This window comes from Raphanus sativus, unplaced genomic scaffold (assembly GCF_000801105.2).
Source record: "Raphanus sativus cultivar WK10039 unplaced genomic scaffold, ASM80110v3 Scaffold2557, whole genome shotgun sequence".
Lineage (NCBI taxonomy): Eukaryota > Viridiplantae > Streptophyta > Magnoliopsida > Brassicales > Brassicaceae > Raphanus > Raphanus sativus.
In genome coordinates, this window is record NW_026617865.1 from 1 (window position 1) to 15,014 (window position 15,014).

General features: G+C 38.1%; 5 protein-coding genes across 5 annotated transcripts; 3 read left to right on the forward strand and 2 right to left on the reverse strand.

Annotated features, from left to right (window-relative positions):
* The first annotated feature begins 624 nt into the window (after positions 1–624).
* Positions 625–2,948, forward strand: LOC108835518 (general transcription and DNA repair factor IIH subunit TFB4). Its single transcript, XM_018608762.2, has 11 exons — positions 625–768; positions 857–945; positions 1,025–1,322; positions 1,546–1,592; positions 1,779–1,816; positions 1,888–1,933; positions 2,027–2,080; positions 2,163–2,231; positions 2,351–2,427; positions 2,514–2,609; positions 2,705–2,948. Exons 1-11 carry the CDS (start codon positions 738–740, stop codon positions 2,778–2,780), a joined length of 921 nt encoding a protein of 306 aa, XP_018464264.2. The 5' UTR covers positions 625–737; the 3' UTR covers positions 2,781–2,948.
* A 1,631-nt stretch (positions 2,949–4,579) lies between these two features.
* LOC130505750 (protein REVEILLE 7-like) lies at positions 4,580–6,401 on the forward strand. Its single transcript, XM_057000357.1, has 5 exons — positions 4,580–4,778; positions 4,927–5,001; positions 5,096–5,207; positions 5,295–5,356; positions 5,456–6,401. Exons 1-5 carry the CDS (start codon positions 4,767–4,769, stop codon positions 6,119–6,121), a joined length of 927 nt encoding a protein of 308 aa, XP_056856337.1. The 5' UTR covers positions 4,580–4,766; the 3' UTR covers positions 6,122–6,401.
* A 1,137-nt stretch (positions 6,402–7,538) lies between these two features.
* On the forward strand, positions 7,539–10,207 carry LOC130505751 (glucan endo-1,3-beta-D-glucosidase 1-like). Its single transcript, XM_057000358.1, has 2 exons — positions 7,539–9,279; positions 9,721–10,207. Exons 1-2 carry the CDS (start codon positions 7,651–7,653, stop codon positions 10,102–10,104), a joined length of 2,013 nt encoding a protein of 670 aa, XP_056856338.1. The 5' UTR covers positions 7,539–7,650; the 3' UTR covers positions 10,105–10,207.
* Positions 10,208–10,436: 229 nt separating this feature from the next.
* On the reverse strand, positions 10,437–11,562 carry LOC108841944 (nudix hydrolase 4). The gene is made up of 2 exons (XM_018614734.2): positions 11,218–11,562; positions 10,437–11,128 (listed from the first exon to the last, which is right to left on the reverse strand). The coding sequence occupies exons 1-2, from the start codon at positions 11,406–11,408 to the stop codon at positions 10,702–10,704; spliced, it is 618 nt and encodes a 205-aa protein (XP_018470236.1). The 5' UTR covers positions 11,409–11,562; the 3' UTR covers positions 10,437–10,701.
* Positions 11,563–13,034: 1,472 nt separating this feature from the next.
* Positions 13,035–13,964, reverse strand: LOC108854514 (uncharacterized). Its single transcript, XM_018628095.2, has one exon. The coding sequence runs from the start codon at positions 13,813–13,815 to the stop codon at positions 13,195–13,197; it is 621 nt and encodes a 206-aa protein (XP_018483597.1). The 5' UTR covers positions 13,816–13,964; the 3' UTR covers positions 13,035–13,194.
* Positions 13,965–15,014: the final 1,050 nt, after the last annotated feature.

The window sequence follows — 15,014 nt, forward strand, 5'->3', positions numbered from 1 at the left end:
AAAACATTTCTTTTTTTTTGTGGATTATGTTCTCTTCTCATCTTGATTTGTATTCCTTATCACATTTGAATAATAGATTTTGACTAATGCCATGCTATTATACTATTCTTTTTTTTTCCCTTTGAAATTCCATTGATCATTGATATAACTAGCATTTACAAAAGGCAGAAGACATACAAAAAAGAGATTGCCTCTGCACCCAAACTTACATCCACATTCCACATCTACCACCAAAACATAGAACAGGAAGAAATCAAAACCAACTTTCATTCCTGAACCGCAGCTCCACACTAACCCACCACGAGAATCCCCACCTTGGTTGTTTGAGTGCTATTATACTATTTAACTTGCAAAAAATAGGTTTAGTTTTCTTTTTTAAGTTTTTTGGGTATATGCTGGGAATCTAAAATCTACTTTGCTCTCGAGTCAACCAAAACAAAGTTTTGAATCAAAGATGATTCAAAACTCTAGAGTCTAGAGTCAACCCTCGTTTGTTTGCAAAACTGGGCCTAGCAATGTATAAGATTGTTTGGGCTTGATTCGGGTCTAAGCCCGTTAAGAAAACGGATCCTACAATGACCTCAGGGAAACGGGTCGGCGAATATGAAACAGTAGAAACTCGAAACTTCGATTTTAGTGTCGCTCGAAATCAAAACTGGAGACATTGATATATCGAAGAAGAAGAAGCTGAAAATGTCAAGCTAGCAAATCGGATTCTCGTGAAAAGCTAGCTATATATGGCTTCCGTTGCTTCTAAGCTCTATTCAGGTCTTATAACTTCCTCTTTGATTAGAAACTCTTTAACACATATGATGAAAACCGATTCTGATTACTCGTGCTTGTTTTTGGTTCGCAGACGATGTCAGTCTTCTAGTGTTGTTGCTTGATACTAATCCCTTATTCTGGAGCAATACATCGACTACATTCTCTCAGTTCCTCTCTCATGTAAGTAAGTGTTTGTTGTTTGCTTGTGAATCCCTTCGTTTTTTGTATGTTCATGATTTATCTGTTTGTTACGGCTTAGGTGCTTGCTTTTCTGAACGCGGTTTCGGGATTGAATCAACTGAACCAAGTTGTTGTGATAGCTACTGGATACAGCTCATGTGATTACATCTATGATTCGTCTTTGGCATCGAATGTGATGAGCTCAGAGAGCGGTAGTAGAACTGGAATGCCTGCTCTTTTTGGTTCTTTGCTTGAGAAGCTGGAAGATTTTATTGCCAGAGATGAGGAGCTCATCAAGGAGGGGCAGGAGCATCATGATGATGATAATAGAATATCTTCTTCTTTCTTGTCAGGATCACTCTCCATGGCTCTTTGCTGTATCCTTTTGAATTTATTTAGCATTTGATTAGTAGTATGGTGCTATGTAGTATTCATAACACCATACTAGTAATCTTAAGGCCTAGCTTTAGAAAAACTGATAGCTTTTTTCTGGTCGAGATTTTTGTTCTCGGCTAAACCTAAAGAGTATCTCTAGAGACATCAATGTCTTTTGGTTTCTTAATCTTCACTTGTTCTGTTTTGTCTGATTTTTCCTGTTAGACATACAGAGGGTTTTCCGTTCTGGACATCTTCATCCCCAGCCTCGGGTGCGTGTTCAGTATGATTATACGTCTTAATCAATTCTCTTGGATAATACTTCTCATCTTGATTGCTTTCTAGAAATCTTCTGCTTAGTGTATACTATTCCATATAGACTCGTGATTCCTATTATTTGTTTGCATAGCCCTTTAAGAATAGACTGATTGTGCTATTGGCATGTGTATGAAATACAGATTTTATGCTTGCAAGGCTCTCCGGATGGCCCGGAACAGTACGTTCTCTTCTTTAACTTTTTTTTCTACTTGCAATAGTTTCTTCTTTGGATGATGTTCTTCTTTTCAGATATGTAGCTGTTATGAACTCTATCTTCTCAGCACAACGCCTAATGGTACTCTTTGTTTTGATTGGTTCTTTGGGATTTAAGTTTTTTTCAATAGTTCCAAAGATCTGTACCTTGACCTCAAGTCACTTGGTTCTTTAGGTGCCCATTGATTCTTGTTACATAGGTACACAGAACTCGGCATTTCTGCAGCAGGTAATAACATTTCTCCCTAGAATCTTCTTAAAACTTTTAATCCCTCAATCTATGCACTACATCATGTGTGGCATATCTGTAGGCATCTTACATAACAGGCGGTGTACATCATGCACCTAAACAGTTGGATGGGCTGTTTCAGTTTCTAACGGTATGCTCTCAGCTCAAGTACAAAACACAAAAAACATTACTTGTGTACTCATGTGACTCGTTACATAAGTGTGCTAGATGGCTCCTAACTTTCCTTTGTTCTGTTTTTTGCATAAAAAGACAATCTTTGCCACTGATTTGCACACCCGGAGCTTTGTGCAGCTTCCTAAACCCGTAGGCGTTGATTTTCGAGCATCGTAAGTGACAAATATAGAAACTCTTCCGGTCTTCCTCAGCATGTTCTTTATAAGAGATGTTATAATGTGAAAAAAAAATCTTGTAGGTGTTTTTGCCACAAGAAGACTATCGATATGGGGTATGTTTGTTCGGTATGTCTGTCCATTTTTTGTGAGCATCACAAGAAATGTTCAACGTGCGGGTAAGAAATTTTGACCCATTCTTTCTCAGTATAATAAAGCTGGCGACAAGTTGTCTGATGGTAATATGTTCCAAAAATACTTTTGGAATTTGCAGTTCTGTTTTTGGTCAGTCAAAGCTTGATGGTGTTTCAACTGTGAGTGATAAGAAGAGAAAGGCTCCTGATTCTTAAAAACATCTTTTACGCTGGAGCCACTTGCAAAGTTTGCTCAGTATTCAAGCATCGTAGTCTTTGCGTTGATTTACAAGAATCTATGAACGAACACCAAATTGAAAATCAACTAAATTACAGTTTTGATCAAACCCTTAGTGCCTAGTGATTTTAGTTTATTTTTGCGAACCTTGGTAGTAAGGTAGTTCATGTTAGATTCTGGTTAATTATTGGCTTCCAACTTAAAACCAATTGGCAATTAGTGGATTGACTCTAACTATCTTATCGCTCTGATACTATGTTAGAATCTGGTTAATTATGGGCTTCCAACTTAAAACCAATTGCCAATTAGTGGATTGACCCTAACCCTTTATATAGTAGTAGAATAATTCTTATATTTCGGATGTGAGATGTTTCTCATCAATAGTTCACAAAGAAATCTGGACTTCTCAATCCAATGAACTGAACGAATCAGATAGCTGGACTTTTGGAATTGTCTACTGTGAGATTTCATCAGCAATGGTTCTTCATAAGATTCTCTGAAATAATCTTTGCATGAATATGACAGACCAAGGAGTCTTGTGATAAGGTACAGTTATAAGACGGTCGCGGATGAAGACTCTGCCTCCTCTGCTGGCAGTTCAGTTCACACCAGAGAGAGAGAGAACACACCATTTCTGAAACCCCGAGTCCTCGCAACAAACCAGTCGTTTGTCACGAGCAAACAATGTTTTTGGTAACCTTTAGGAGAGAGTACATAGTTATTGATTAGGACTTGGACTGATTAGTGTGAGTAACGAATCCTGTACTAGGTTTCGATATTGATGAGTCAGGGAGATTTATCAATTTGATAACTTTTCTTATCAAACTGCCTTAAACGCTGAATCATGAGGACTCGAACCTTTAATCGTCCTTTTAGACAAATGATGAGATTAGAAAATATGAAGTTCAGATGTGGTCACGGTTTCTTGCGTCCAAGCGAAGGAACCTTAAGACCTGAAACTAAACTCTTTTTTCTTTTTGTAACACAGACCTGAAACTAAACTGATGCAACAAAACTTATTATCATTAATGAAGAAAAAGAAATCTAAGAGGAATCCAATTCCATTTTCTATTCTATATATATAAAAAAAATGTGAAACAGAAAAACATATAAATAAATAAAAAGAGGGATGGGATGATCTGGCCATATCAAAATTGTGGCTCCTATAGTCTCTGTGATTAATAGAGATCTCGTTGTCACATCTGACAGACACCATATGTATGTGGCTGATTTGCCTATTATCCCAACCATTTTTTTTTACAAATTCGTTTATGAACTTTGAATTTTCAGTAAAGATGTACTAGTATTATTTAATTAAATTACAACCAATCATCATCTATTGAATTTATGAGGTATATAAACTGAGGATTAACTCATGATATATTTACTTTTCTCTTGTTAAATCCAAGGTTAGATTCATAACCACTAGATTTATTTTGGGGCAAAGAGTAATTACATGAAAGCTTGTAGAAGACACGGACAGTCAGACAGGGACGGAGATGCATAAAAGAACAAAAAAATATCTTGACAATAATTACAAAACACTCAATATCTTTTCATAAATTCTAACGTCGCCCCACTTTATCCACAGATCAGATCTCTGTCGACGAATCGCGTGATGTACACCGCCAAGAATCGAGCGTGATGGTTAGGTTAGCTCACAGCCACAGGATTATCTGTATCACCTTCTCGAAATTTCCATAGATATTAAAATAAAAATAGCAACTAGCATCTGACGTGGCAAAGCACTGCTATATTAGGACTTGCCCTTTCTAGTATGTTCTTCTCACTGTCTCCTTCCAATCTCCTCTTCTCACTATTCTTTTTTTTTTTCTGACTTACTTTCTCGGAGATAATCTTCCTGTTTCCAGGAGTTTGATTCCCCGGGAAAAAGCAAAATTTATTCACACTTTTATCTATTTACTGTTCAGAGATCTGAAGAAACTCTTTTGGGATACTGTTACATGGCTGCTCCGGTAATTAAGTTTCTTCTTTAGGAAACAGATTGATTAATTAAAGATGTGTTAGTGAAGCTTATCGAATTTTTAAGTAGGATATTATACTGAAAGTAGCTTTGAAGGAGAAGCTTGCGAATTGATGGTTTGTTGTATGTTCTACTGGTAGGATCGAAGTGAGGATGTAAGTAGCAATGTAGAGAATGGAAGTTGCAATTCAAATGAAGGAACCAATCATGCTAAGGTATCAGCTTTGTTAAGACAAGTTCCATCGTGGGAGAAAGTTTCTTTCTTTTTCTTTTTTCAATTGTCTGAACTCTGTGTTGTTCTACTTGAAGGTTAGGAAGCCGTATACGGTGTCTAAGCAGAGAGAGAAGTGGAGTGAGGAAGAGCATGAGAGGTTCCTTGATGCTATACAGCTTTATGGTCGTGCTTGGCGTCAAATCCAAGGTACTATTTGGTTTTTGCTTTTACCAAACCCAACTTTCTGCTTTCTAGCTTGATGTAGTTCTGATTGATTTGTGATCGTTGGTGCAGAACATATAGGTACGAAAACAGCTATTCAGATCAGAAGCCATGCTCAAAAGTTTTTCTACAAGGTCTTGTGTGTATTATATTATATAGATGTTCTTCAGTAGTACTGAGCTAGTTTGGTCTTTGTAATCTGATAGTTTTTTTTTTGTCTTTTCCATTTGCAGGTGGCTCGTGAAGCTGACATTGGTAGTGACGGCTCGATTATGATCCCTCCTCCTCGTCCAAAGAGGAAACCGACGCATCCTTATCCTCGAAAATCGCCTGTTCCATACTCTCACTCTCCTTCCTCAGCTATGGAGAAAGAAACAAAGTCTCCAACTTCTGTGCTATCAGCGTTTGCTACAGAGGATGAGGTCAATCGATGCTCCTCTCCTAACTCGTGTACAAGTGACATCCAGTCCATTGATAAGAAGAATGACTACGCAGTATCCAATCAGTCTTTTAAAGAGGATGATGCTGTAACCGGTTCAGCACCCATCTCTAGCATTATGCTTTTTGGGAAGATTGTGCTAGTTGCAGGAGGATCTAACAAAACATCTTCTTCCAGAGAGGGCGGTGCTAATCATAAATCAATGACGGGTCAAGATTCTAGTCATGTAGATACTGTTTTATCTCTAGGGGTATGGGAAACGTCCTGTACCGGTTCTAATGCATATGGCTCGGTCACCAAAGTTTCGGGGAACTTGGAGAAGAGCGCAGAACCCTGTTATCCTGTAAATGGGTTCAGACCATACAAGAGATGCTTGTCAGAAAGAGAAGTGACATCCTCCTTGTCGTTGGTAGCTTCAGAAGAAGAGGGAAGCAGGAGAAGAGCACGTGTATGCTCGTAGCGCAGGTGCATGCCCTCTTTGTACAGTTGCTAAAAACCACAGTTTTAGGGTTGATGTCGATGAGTCAAAGGTTCCGACATTGTTGGGAGACTCTGAGAACAACACTCGGTCGAACCAAACGCTAATCCATTTGGATATATGAATTTACTTGGTTGTAATGAGGTTTCATGCGCTGTCTGACATTAAAAAAAAAAGACAGTTCCTTTTTTTCTTCATCAACAAGTTTATCTTCTCAACCACCTAATTGTAACTCAGGCTTAAGTATCGTTTCCATCTTTTATTTTGTGCGCCAAGCTTAAGCATCGTTTCATGTATAACATTCTCAAGATCTGTCAAAGGCTCTGATTAGGCCTGGGCGTTTGGACAGGTTCCTAGGACCATTTTGGATCTATTAGATACTTTGGTCCGGGTTTGGATTTCTTTTCGGATCAGGTTTAGTTCGGATTTATAACTACAATATTTGTAAAATATTCATAATTTCGGGTTTGTATCGGGTCCAAGTCAGATTCTAGTTATTAGAATTTTAAAAATAACAAATACGTAAATTCTTTCAAATTTAGTTAAAATATATTAATATGTATGTCTAAACATTTATAAAATTATTAAAATTAAGATAAAACTGAAGCATCTTAATAAACCGGTGGATTTAAACTTTGTTTTATATGATCTGATCAGTTCGATTAGGTACTTGTCATCTATTTTTATAGTTCAATTTTTTGATAACACGAAAAAACCATTATTCAAAACTTTGACAACAATGAAAAATTATTCTTTTGCAATTCTAAATTTTACATTTAAAATTTTATATTATTTAAAAAGTTATAAAAATAATAATAAAGATTGTTAACAGAAAAATATTTCAACAAAATCATAAAATAAAATATAGTAAATAGATACAACAAAATATAGTTTTGGATATTATTTTTTTAGTTCAGATATAAATTAGTTTTTATCGGATCGAATCGATGTTTTCGGATTTGAATTTATTCGGATCAATTCTATCTTTTTGGATAGGAAATTTTAAATTTAATAAATACTTATAAATTTTCAGATCGTTCTGATTCGGGTATTTTGAATCAGTTCTGATTCAGGTTTTGGGATCCAAGTTAAAATGCCGAATCCTAGCTCTGATTAGAAAAGAGTGAACAGGCTCAAAACAAGGAAGCACAAACACAAGAAGGGGCTTCAGCTAACTGAAACCTCGTGCAAGGCCGACTCTACTAACATTCTAAGCCCACAAGTATATATGGGCTTGTATTTCAAAATTTGTGGCAGGTTGCTGTTTTTTTTTGGAGGGGGAGATCAAAAGTGCCACGTGGCATCTTGCATGATAAGTAGCGTGCGTCTTGGAGAAAAAAAAATCATTGCGCTTCTTCCTAGCTACCGTTGTAGCTACAGATTTCCCTTTACCCGCGACTGTACAACTTCTAATCTTCTTTTTAAAAACAACCAAAGACAGAGAGTAGGAACAACACAATATTCAAGTTAAGGCAACTACTAGAAGAAGCAAAAACCAGAGCCGTCAAGACATGGCTAACTCAAGACCGAAGAAGGTTCAGTTGCTCTTCCCCAAATGCGAAGCGTCTGTGTTACCAGACCCTTCTAGTTTCTTTAGCAACCATCTCCTCTCAGACCCTCTCCCTACTAACTCCTTTTTCCAGAACTTCACTCTCGGCAAAGGCGACCAACCTGAGTACTTTCACCCTTACCTCATCAAACCGGGCAAGTCCTCGCTCTCCATCTCCTACCCATCTCTGCTTCATAACTCAGACTTCTTCCACGAGGTTTTCAAATCAGACATTACCATCTCCTCCGGTTCACCCGTCGACCAGAGTTCCAGGCAACAAACTCATCAGATCTCTTCCTTTAGCGATCTCGGCGTCAACCTTGACTTCCCTTCCTCTAATCTCAGATTCTTCCTCGTCAGAGGAAGCCCGTTTATCACATGCTCGGTCTCATGCAACAAGATCACAATCTCAACAGGCCACGAGTTCGTATCCTTTTCCGGAAACAGCTCTTGTACAAAGTACACGGCTAGGCTGAACAACAACCAGACCTGGTTGATTTACACCACTTCCCCTATTAAGCTAACCAAACACGACAACTCCTCGATACACTGTCGTGGCGACTTTTCCGGTTTAATCCGAATCGCTGTGTTACCTACATCAAAGCCAGATTTCGAACCGGTTCTCGACCGGTTCAGCCGCTCGTACCCGGTTTCCGGTGAAGCAGACGTCACGAAGCCATTCACTTTAGAGTACAAATGGGAGAAGAGAGGCCACGGAGATCTCTTAATGCTAGCTCATCCTCTTCATCTAAAGCTCTTATCAAAAGACAACGAATCAGTCACCGTGCTGGACAAAATCAAATACAGAAGCATCGATGGGGACTTAACCGGTGTTATCGGAGATTCATGGGTTCTCAAACCGGATACTGTACCGGTTACGTGGCACTCACTCAAAGGAGTGAAACAAGATTCATCATCACGCGAAGAGATCATCTCAGCTCTCATCAAAGACGTCATCGCCTTGAACTCCTCGTCTCCCGTCTCGAGCCGGTCTTATCACTACGGGAAAGTGATAGCGAGAGCAGCGAGGCTGGCTTTGATTGCAGAAGAAGTCTCCTATCTCCATGTGATTCCTGCTGTCGGTAATTACCTAAAGGACATGATCGAGCCGTGGCTAGAAGGGAGCTTCGGACCAAACTCCTTTGTGTACGATCCTAAATGGGGAGGTTTAATCACAGCGCAAGGAGCGAGAAATGCGCGGGAAGATAACGGATACGGGATATACAACAACCATCATTATCATCTCGGTTACTTCCTCTACGCGATTGCTGTGCTCGTTAAGATCGATCCTTTGTGGGGGAAGAGATACAGACCTCAGGCTTACACTCTGATGGCGGATTACATGACGTTGGGGAGGGAATGTGATTCTGGTTTCCCGCGTTTGAGATGTTTTGACGTTTCCAAGCTGCACTCTTGGGCAGGAGGGTTGACGGCGTTTGCGGACGGGAGGAATCAGGTGTGTCCAAGCGAGGCTGTAAACGCTTATTACTCGGCTGCTTTGTTAGGTTTAGCGTATGGCGACGTGCATCTTGTTGCGGCGGCTTCCACCATCATGTCGCTTGAGATCCACGCCTCGAAAATGTGGTGGCAGGTAACCATTTTTTTTCAAACCAACTCATTCCAATAAACCGAATTGGGTTGTGTCTTATATTTTAGTCCGGTTTGTTTGGTTTATAAGAGGGAACAAATATAGAAATCAAATGAAAATTGAATAACTTCGGTTTATATTTTTAGGGAATGATTAGTTGAGTTTCTACTTTTTAATTGAAGTTCTATTTGACTAAAAAAATACCAGTCAGTTTTCTAATTTTTGGGTCTGATTTTAGCTATGTTTTGATTGGATATGTAATTGTTGAAATTGGATCAGGTTAATTTTTCTTGGTTACATTGTTAGATAGTTGTGGTTCGGTTTCGATTTTGATTAAACCATATCCTAATAACCGGATGAAAGAACCAAACCAAAAGAAGACGAATTGCTGGAATAGTAGCTAGTAATCAAATTTGACTACTGTTTTTCTTTCTTGGTGTGCAGGTGAAAGAAGAAAACACTATGTACCCAAAAGATTTCACGGCCAAGAATCGTTTGGTTGGGGTATTATGGTCGACGAAGAGAGACAGTAGCCTATGGTTCGGGGATAGGGAGTGGAAAGAGTGTCGGCTTGGTCAACAGTTATTACCGTTGATTCCGGTTTCGGAAATCCTCTTCTCCGACGTGAAATTCGTGAAGCAGCTCGTGAAGTGGACTAGGCCTGCGTTGAAGAGAGACGGCGTTAAAGATGGCTGGAAAGGGTTCGTTTATGCTTTGGAAAGTGTATACAGCAAATACGAAGCGTTAGAGAAGGTGCGAGGATTGCAAGAGTTTGACGATGGAAACTCTCGCAGTAATTTATTGTGGTGGGTCCACAGTAGAGACTAGACGCTGGTCATGAAGTCTAACTAAGATTCTGTGGTACAATTCTTAAGCAGTACTAGACGTTTGTGTCAGTGTGTGTGTCTGATCATGAAGCTGAACATTTGGTTTGAGTTTATTTAAACGCTTTATTTAAGGTACCTGTCTAGCTTTGCCTGCATGGCTGTGGTTAAATGATAGGCAAGATCTAGAAATGTGCTAAAACTTTTTTTCCAAAATTTTTAGTATCTCTTAAAACAAAATCACAGCTATGTGAAATATTTGGCAAATAAGTTCATATTATAACACTAAATAAGTTCTTACCGAGGAAGACCTGATCATCCCATAGACCAAGAGTATATCAAAGAAAGGGAACCTGTCTAGCAAATTATTAACAATCAAAGAATGAATGAATTATAAAATACAAAAAGATTTGAATAAAAATTAGAATATAGTTGACATGTTATCTCCAAACAATCAAAACTTTTTACACAACTCTCAAAGAGACAGAGAGATGCTGTTGACCCAATGAATCCCCTCAGGAAGCTTCTTCTTCTGATCCCTGACGACAGGTTTTTCTAAGTCTAAAACTTCTGTTCCACCAAACACTAAACATCATCAGCTTCAAATCTCAACCTCCTCGGCCTCACATTTCAGGTTAACAAATGCTTCGAGAGCTTCTCTCATCCACCAATTCTGACACACCTCTCTCGCTTCGTCCAAACCAACCCACCTCCTTTGTCTAGTCTCAGCTTCAGGCCACCGCTCATATTCTTGGTCAACAAGCAACGCGAACATGTAACCTTCGTGGATCACGCTCTGTCTTTTACTCTTGTATTGCCATTTCCCAAGCCTTTCCTCTAGCTCTCCCGTCACACCGGCTTCCTCTATCGTCTCTCTCAAAGCTGCTTCCTCCATAGACTCGTCAATCTCCCAACCTCCTTTTGGGAATAACATTCCTTTACCCTTTTGAGCACTTATAAGGAGAAGTTCGATCTCTTTGGACTCGGCCCCATTGCCTCGTTGTTTCTTGTATCTGTACGGTACGCATCTGCAAATAATATTTTGAAAAATATATATATGAGATTCCGAAATGAACAGCGATAAGGTGAAAAACTTTTCAACACGTGTTTGACGTACCCGACGACTTGACGATAGCCTGCGTTATCGTAACGCTGCAAATCTCTGCCGGTGCGTGAGACGAGAGAGACGACCTTCTCGATCTGCGCTGGAACAACCTTCGTCGACGGGATGGTCTCGAAGATGGGAGACAGATACGAGGCGACGTTTGATAAGTTCGACACGATCAGGGACACGGAGAAGCCTGTCATTTTGAAACAAGGGAGATGGTTTCGAATCAAAAGAGGGCTCTGTTTTTGGATTCGAGAGGATCGATTTAAGGAGGTCTGAGAGAGAAAGAGAGAGAGAAAATGGATAAGCAACAAGAAAGAGAGAGAAAGAGAGAGAGAGGATGTGATTTTGTTAAGATGGTTAGGTTTTGGAACTGTGTCTTTATATGGAAAATCACACGAGATGTTTGAACCACTCACGCGCTTCAGGAGGTGACGACGTTTCGTCCAACTTCTTAATATCATCAACTCATTACATTTTTATTCAAAAAATATAATATTTGGCGGGCTATTAACTTGATTTTTCATGTTAATGAATTTGTTTCTTTTACTCGGTTTCTTGGCTAACTGCATTTAAGCTTAACTGTTTTCTTTCTCTATTTTGAGATTTGTTGTTTTGTTAGTGAGCCAACTCTCAACCAAATGGGTTCAAAATTTTAACAAAAATTTAGCATTTTAGAACCAAAAAAAGACTTTGTTAGTTATAACAAACCATAAAGTATGTAAATAACTAGTTAAAAATAAATAAATTGATAAAAGAGTCTACAGAACATTCGATTATAATGAAAAATCAACAAATCATGTATTTTGTTGTTCTTCTAGATTTTTGTTTAATTAATTTCCTCAAGAAAAATCAAACTTTGAAGTCTAAAACAAAGTCAATTCGTTAACGACCAACAAAACCCTTCGGCACACACACGGAGTAGAAGAAACCGCAAGAGGGTACGAGACACGCGCTTTACGATCATGGGGAAGCCGTGCAAGTGGGGGTCCTCGTTTTTTGTCTGTTTATGCTTTGTCGGACAGAGAAAAAAAAACTAAAAAGAGTGTGTGCTCATCCGTCCCTGACGCAAACACGTTATTAGGCGAGGCCCCTCCTCTAGTCTATTTAAGATGACTCACATTTTGTTGCTTTGTCAGCCTCGTGATTTTCTAGAAGCCCAAACATGGATACAACCGATAAGCTTTTATTTTTAATGGGCCTTAGCATAGCATCAGCATTTTCGAATTGGATTGGAACACTTTTATCACCAGTATTTTCATGTGTTTTCATCACAGATTATTTAATGCTAAAAATTGCTTATGTATAAATTATGATATACTAATACTCAGGTAGGTGTGTAGACTTCGGCCTAGGACGAAAAAAAGTATGCAGGCCCTTTCAAATATTCCTCCTTTCATTATTAGACCGGCTGGCTAAATCTTTTATATTCAGAGTCTTGCGTATGGTTCCAGTAACATTCGCAAGACTATATTAATTAAAACTTACATGTATATAAATATATACGTACCAAAATAGTTGTACCTAAAATCTGGTTTACCAGAAACCGGCGTCTTCATTTGACCTTTATCCTTTTTATCCGATGGAAGAATCAAGAAACATCCAGACTCATAATAGCTGTCTGGTTAATACTACAAGAAACAATATCCAGTCAAAATCAGTTACTTGCATGTGGGGTTATCTCAAAGTAGATTTTTTTTGTTAGGAATCTAACTTTGTTTTTTAGTGACAACCTAAAATCACTTGTTCTTAATAGAGATGCATACATACATGCTCTACCTCATGCCAATCTCTATGCTTGTATAGTAACCAACGATTCCAACTAAGATTCAGTACATCGTGAATATATTCATGTATATAAGCCTCAATTTTTCTTTAGATTCGGACAAAAAAATATCAGGGAAACAAAAATGAAGAACAAAAAAAATAATCGTCTATGATTAATAAAATATATAAATCTTTAACGATCCTCAAGATTTTATTCGTCTAGCTCTCCACGATCGTCTCCAATCCAGGCCTCCAAGATCCATAGTTCAATTCGCATAGCACCTTCTCTTCGAGAGTTTCTCTTATTTCCACACCATCATGATCATGATGATCATCGTCATTACTCGATGATGAGTTTCTTCTTTTGTCTCCAGACACCGGAAACATACAAACAGGGAACACTCTCTTCAAATGGTTGTACCGGCTCTCGTTGAGTATCTCTGCTGCTTTCTCGGAGATGAGAGCGAGTTCTTCGTGTGTTAAGACAGAGAAGAGCATGTCTGTCGGAAGGAGAAGGTAGAGATGTCGTCTCGGCCGCAAAAACTCGTCGGGAGATACGGCGGTGACTCGGTGGCCTATTTGGAGAAGTGTTGAGTCGGTGATAAATTGACCTGAGTTTTGAGAGACGATGTCTGAAGTTTTGATGGGCTTTGAGAAGACTTCGAGCGTTCCGGTGAAAGGAGCTAAGATTTTGACTACTCCTGATGATGTGATCAATGGTGCGCATGAAGATGTGTTTCCCATTATTGTGTTAAAAGAACGAGAGAAAGAGAAGGTCGCATACAACAAAGGGAGAAGTTTCTTAGAAATGGGCTGGCTTTTATAATTATGTGTAAACATATAGTTTTATTTGTTTTTGGATTAAGATGTGATTAAGTGTTAATTATTCATTCTGCTGGTTGTGTACAACTCACAATTTGTGTACCTTCTTTCTCTCCGGTTTGTAGTTGTCGCTTCTTAGCTTTATTGGCGACTTTATCCGATAGTTATAGTAATCAAATTACAAAAAGTAAGGTTTTCGTTTCAGTTTAATTCATGAATTCATATATATATGGCCGCTGCTTAATTAATTATCATATAATCAAGTCAAACTCGATATAATTAATCAGATTCATCCCTTGTAAGAGCAGCTTAATTGTCTTTATCTTTAGTTCTACCAAACACTAGAAATTACTAAAATATAATGTATATTAATTTATTTGTGACTTTTTGTCCTGACAAAGGTCATTTAGAGCTAAAATGAATACGTTTATTCAAACAGATAAAAGATCATAAAACGCATATAAATTTATGATTTAACGACTGTATATCTTTCATTCTTCATTCTATTGCTATTATTTTTGTTTAGACTGTTTATATTTATACTAGGTATAAGAAAGAAGCACATGGATGAAGGATGGGTCATGGGTGTGACTGGAAATAGCTGGGCGGTTGGGCTGAGCTTGAATCACGATGCTACCTGACTTATATCATCAGATATGGCTTCTCTTGTTTTTGTTTCCTTTTTCTTTACATTTTTCCTTATTATAAATAACAAGTCGTTCATCTGTTTTTAGAAATTTCAATCAAAAACAAAAACTACATAAGTAGGTACCATGAAAGAAATTAGTATAACAATACTCAAATACACCTCCTTAGCTGTCTGGATACATCATCATACATGTATAGATGTATCTTTTTAGTTGCTACATTTTTATATGATTATTAATCAACGTTTTATGTTATTATTGTGATAAAGCATGCCATATGTGATAATGTATTATGTAGATTTGATTATTAAGAGTTAACTCATGCATGTGACTACGTATATTTACTTAACCAACAAAATCTACATATATTTAGCTCAAGATTATAATTTTCAGTATACATATAAACTTTTTAATTGATTTAAAAATTACATACAAACAATTTAGTAGCAATGATAAGGTTAATTAATATGTATAAAATTGTTGTTGAGCACCTCTTACTTACAGATGCCTTCATATGGTGGATACATACACGCACACACTGCATGTGTATATGTTTATGCGGCTGTATGT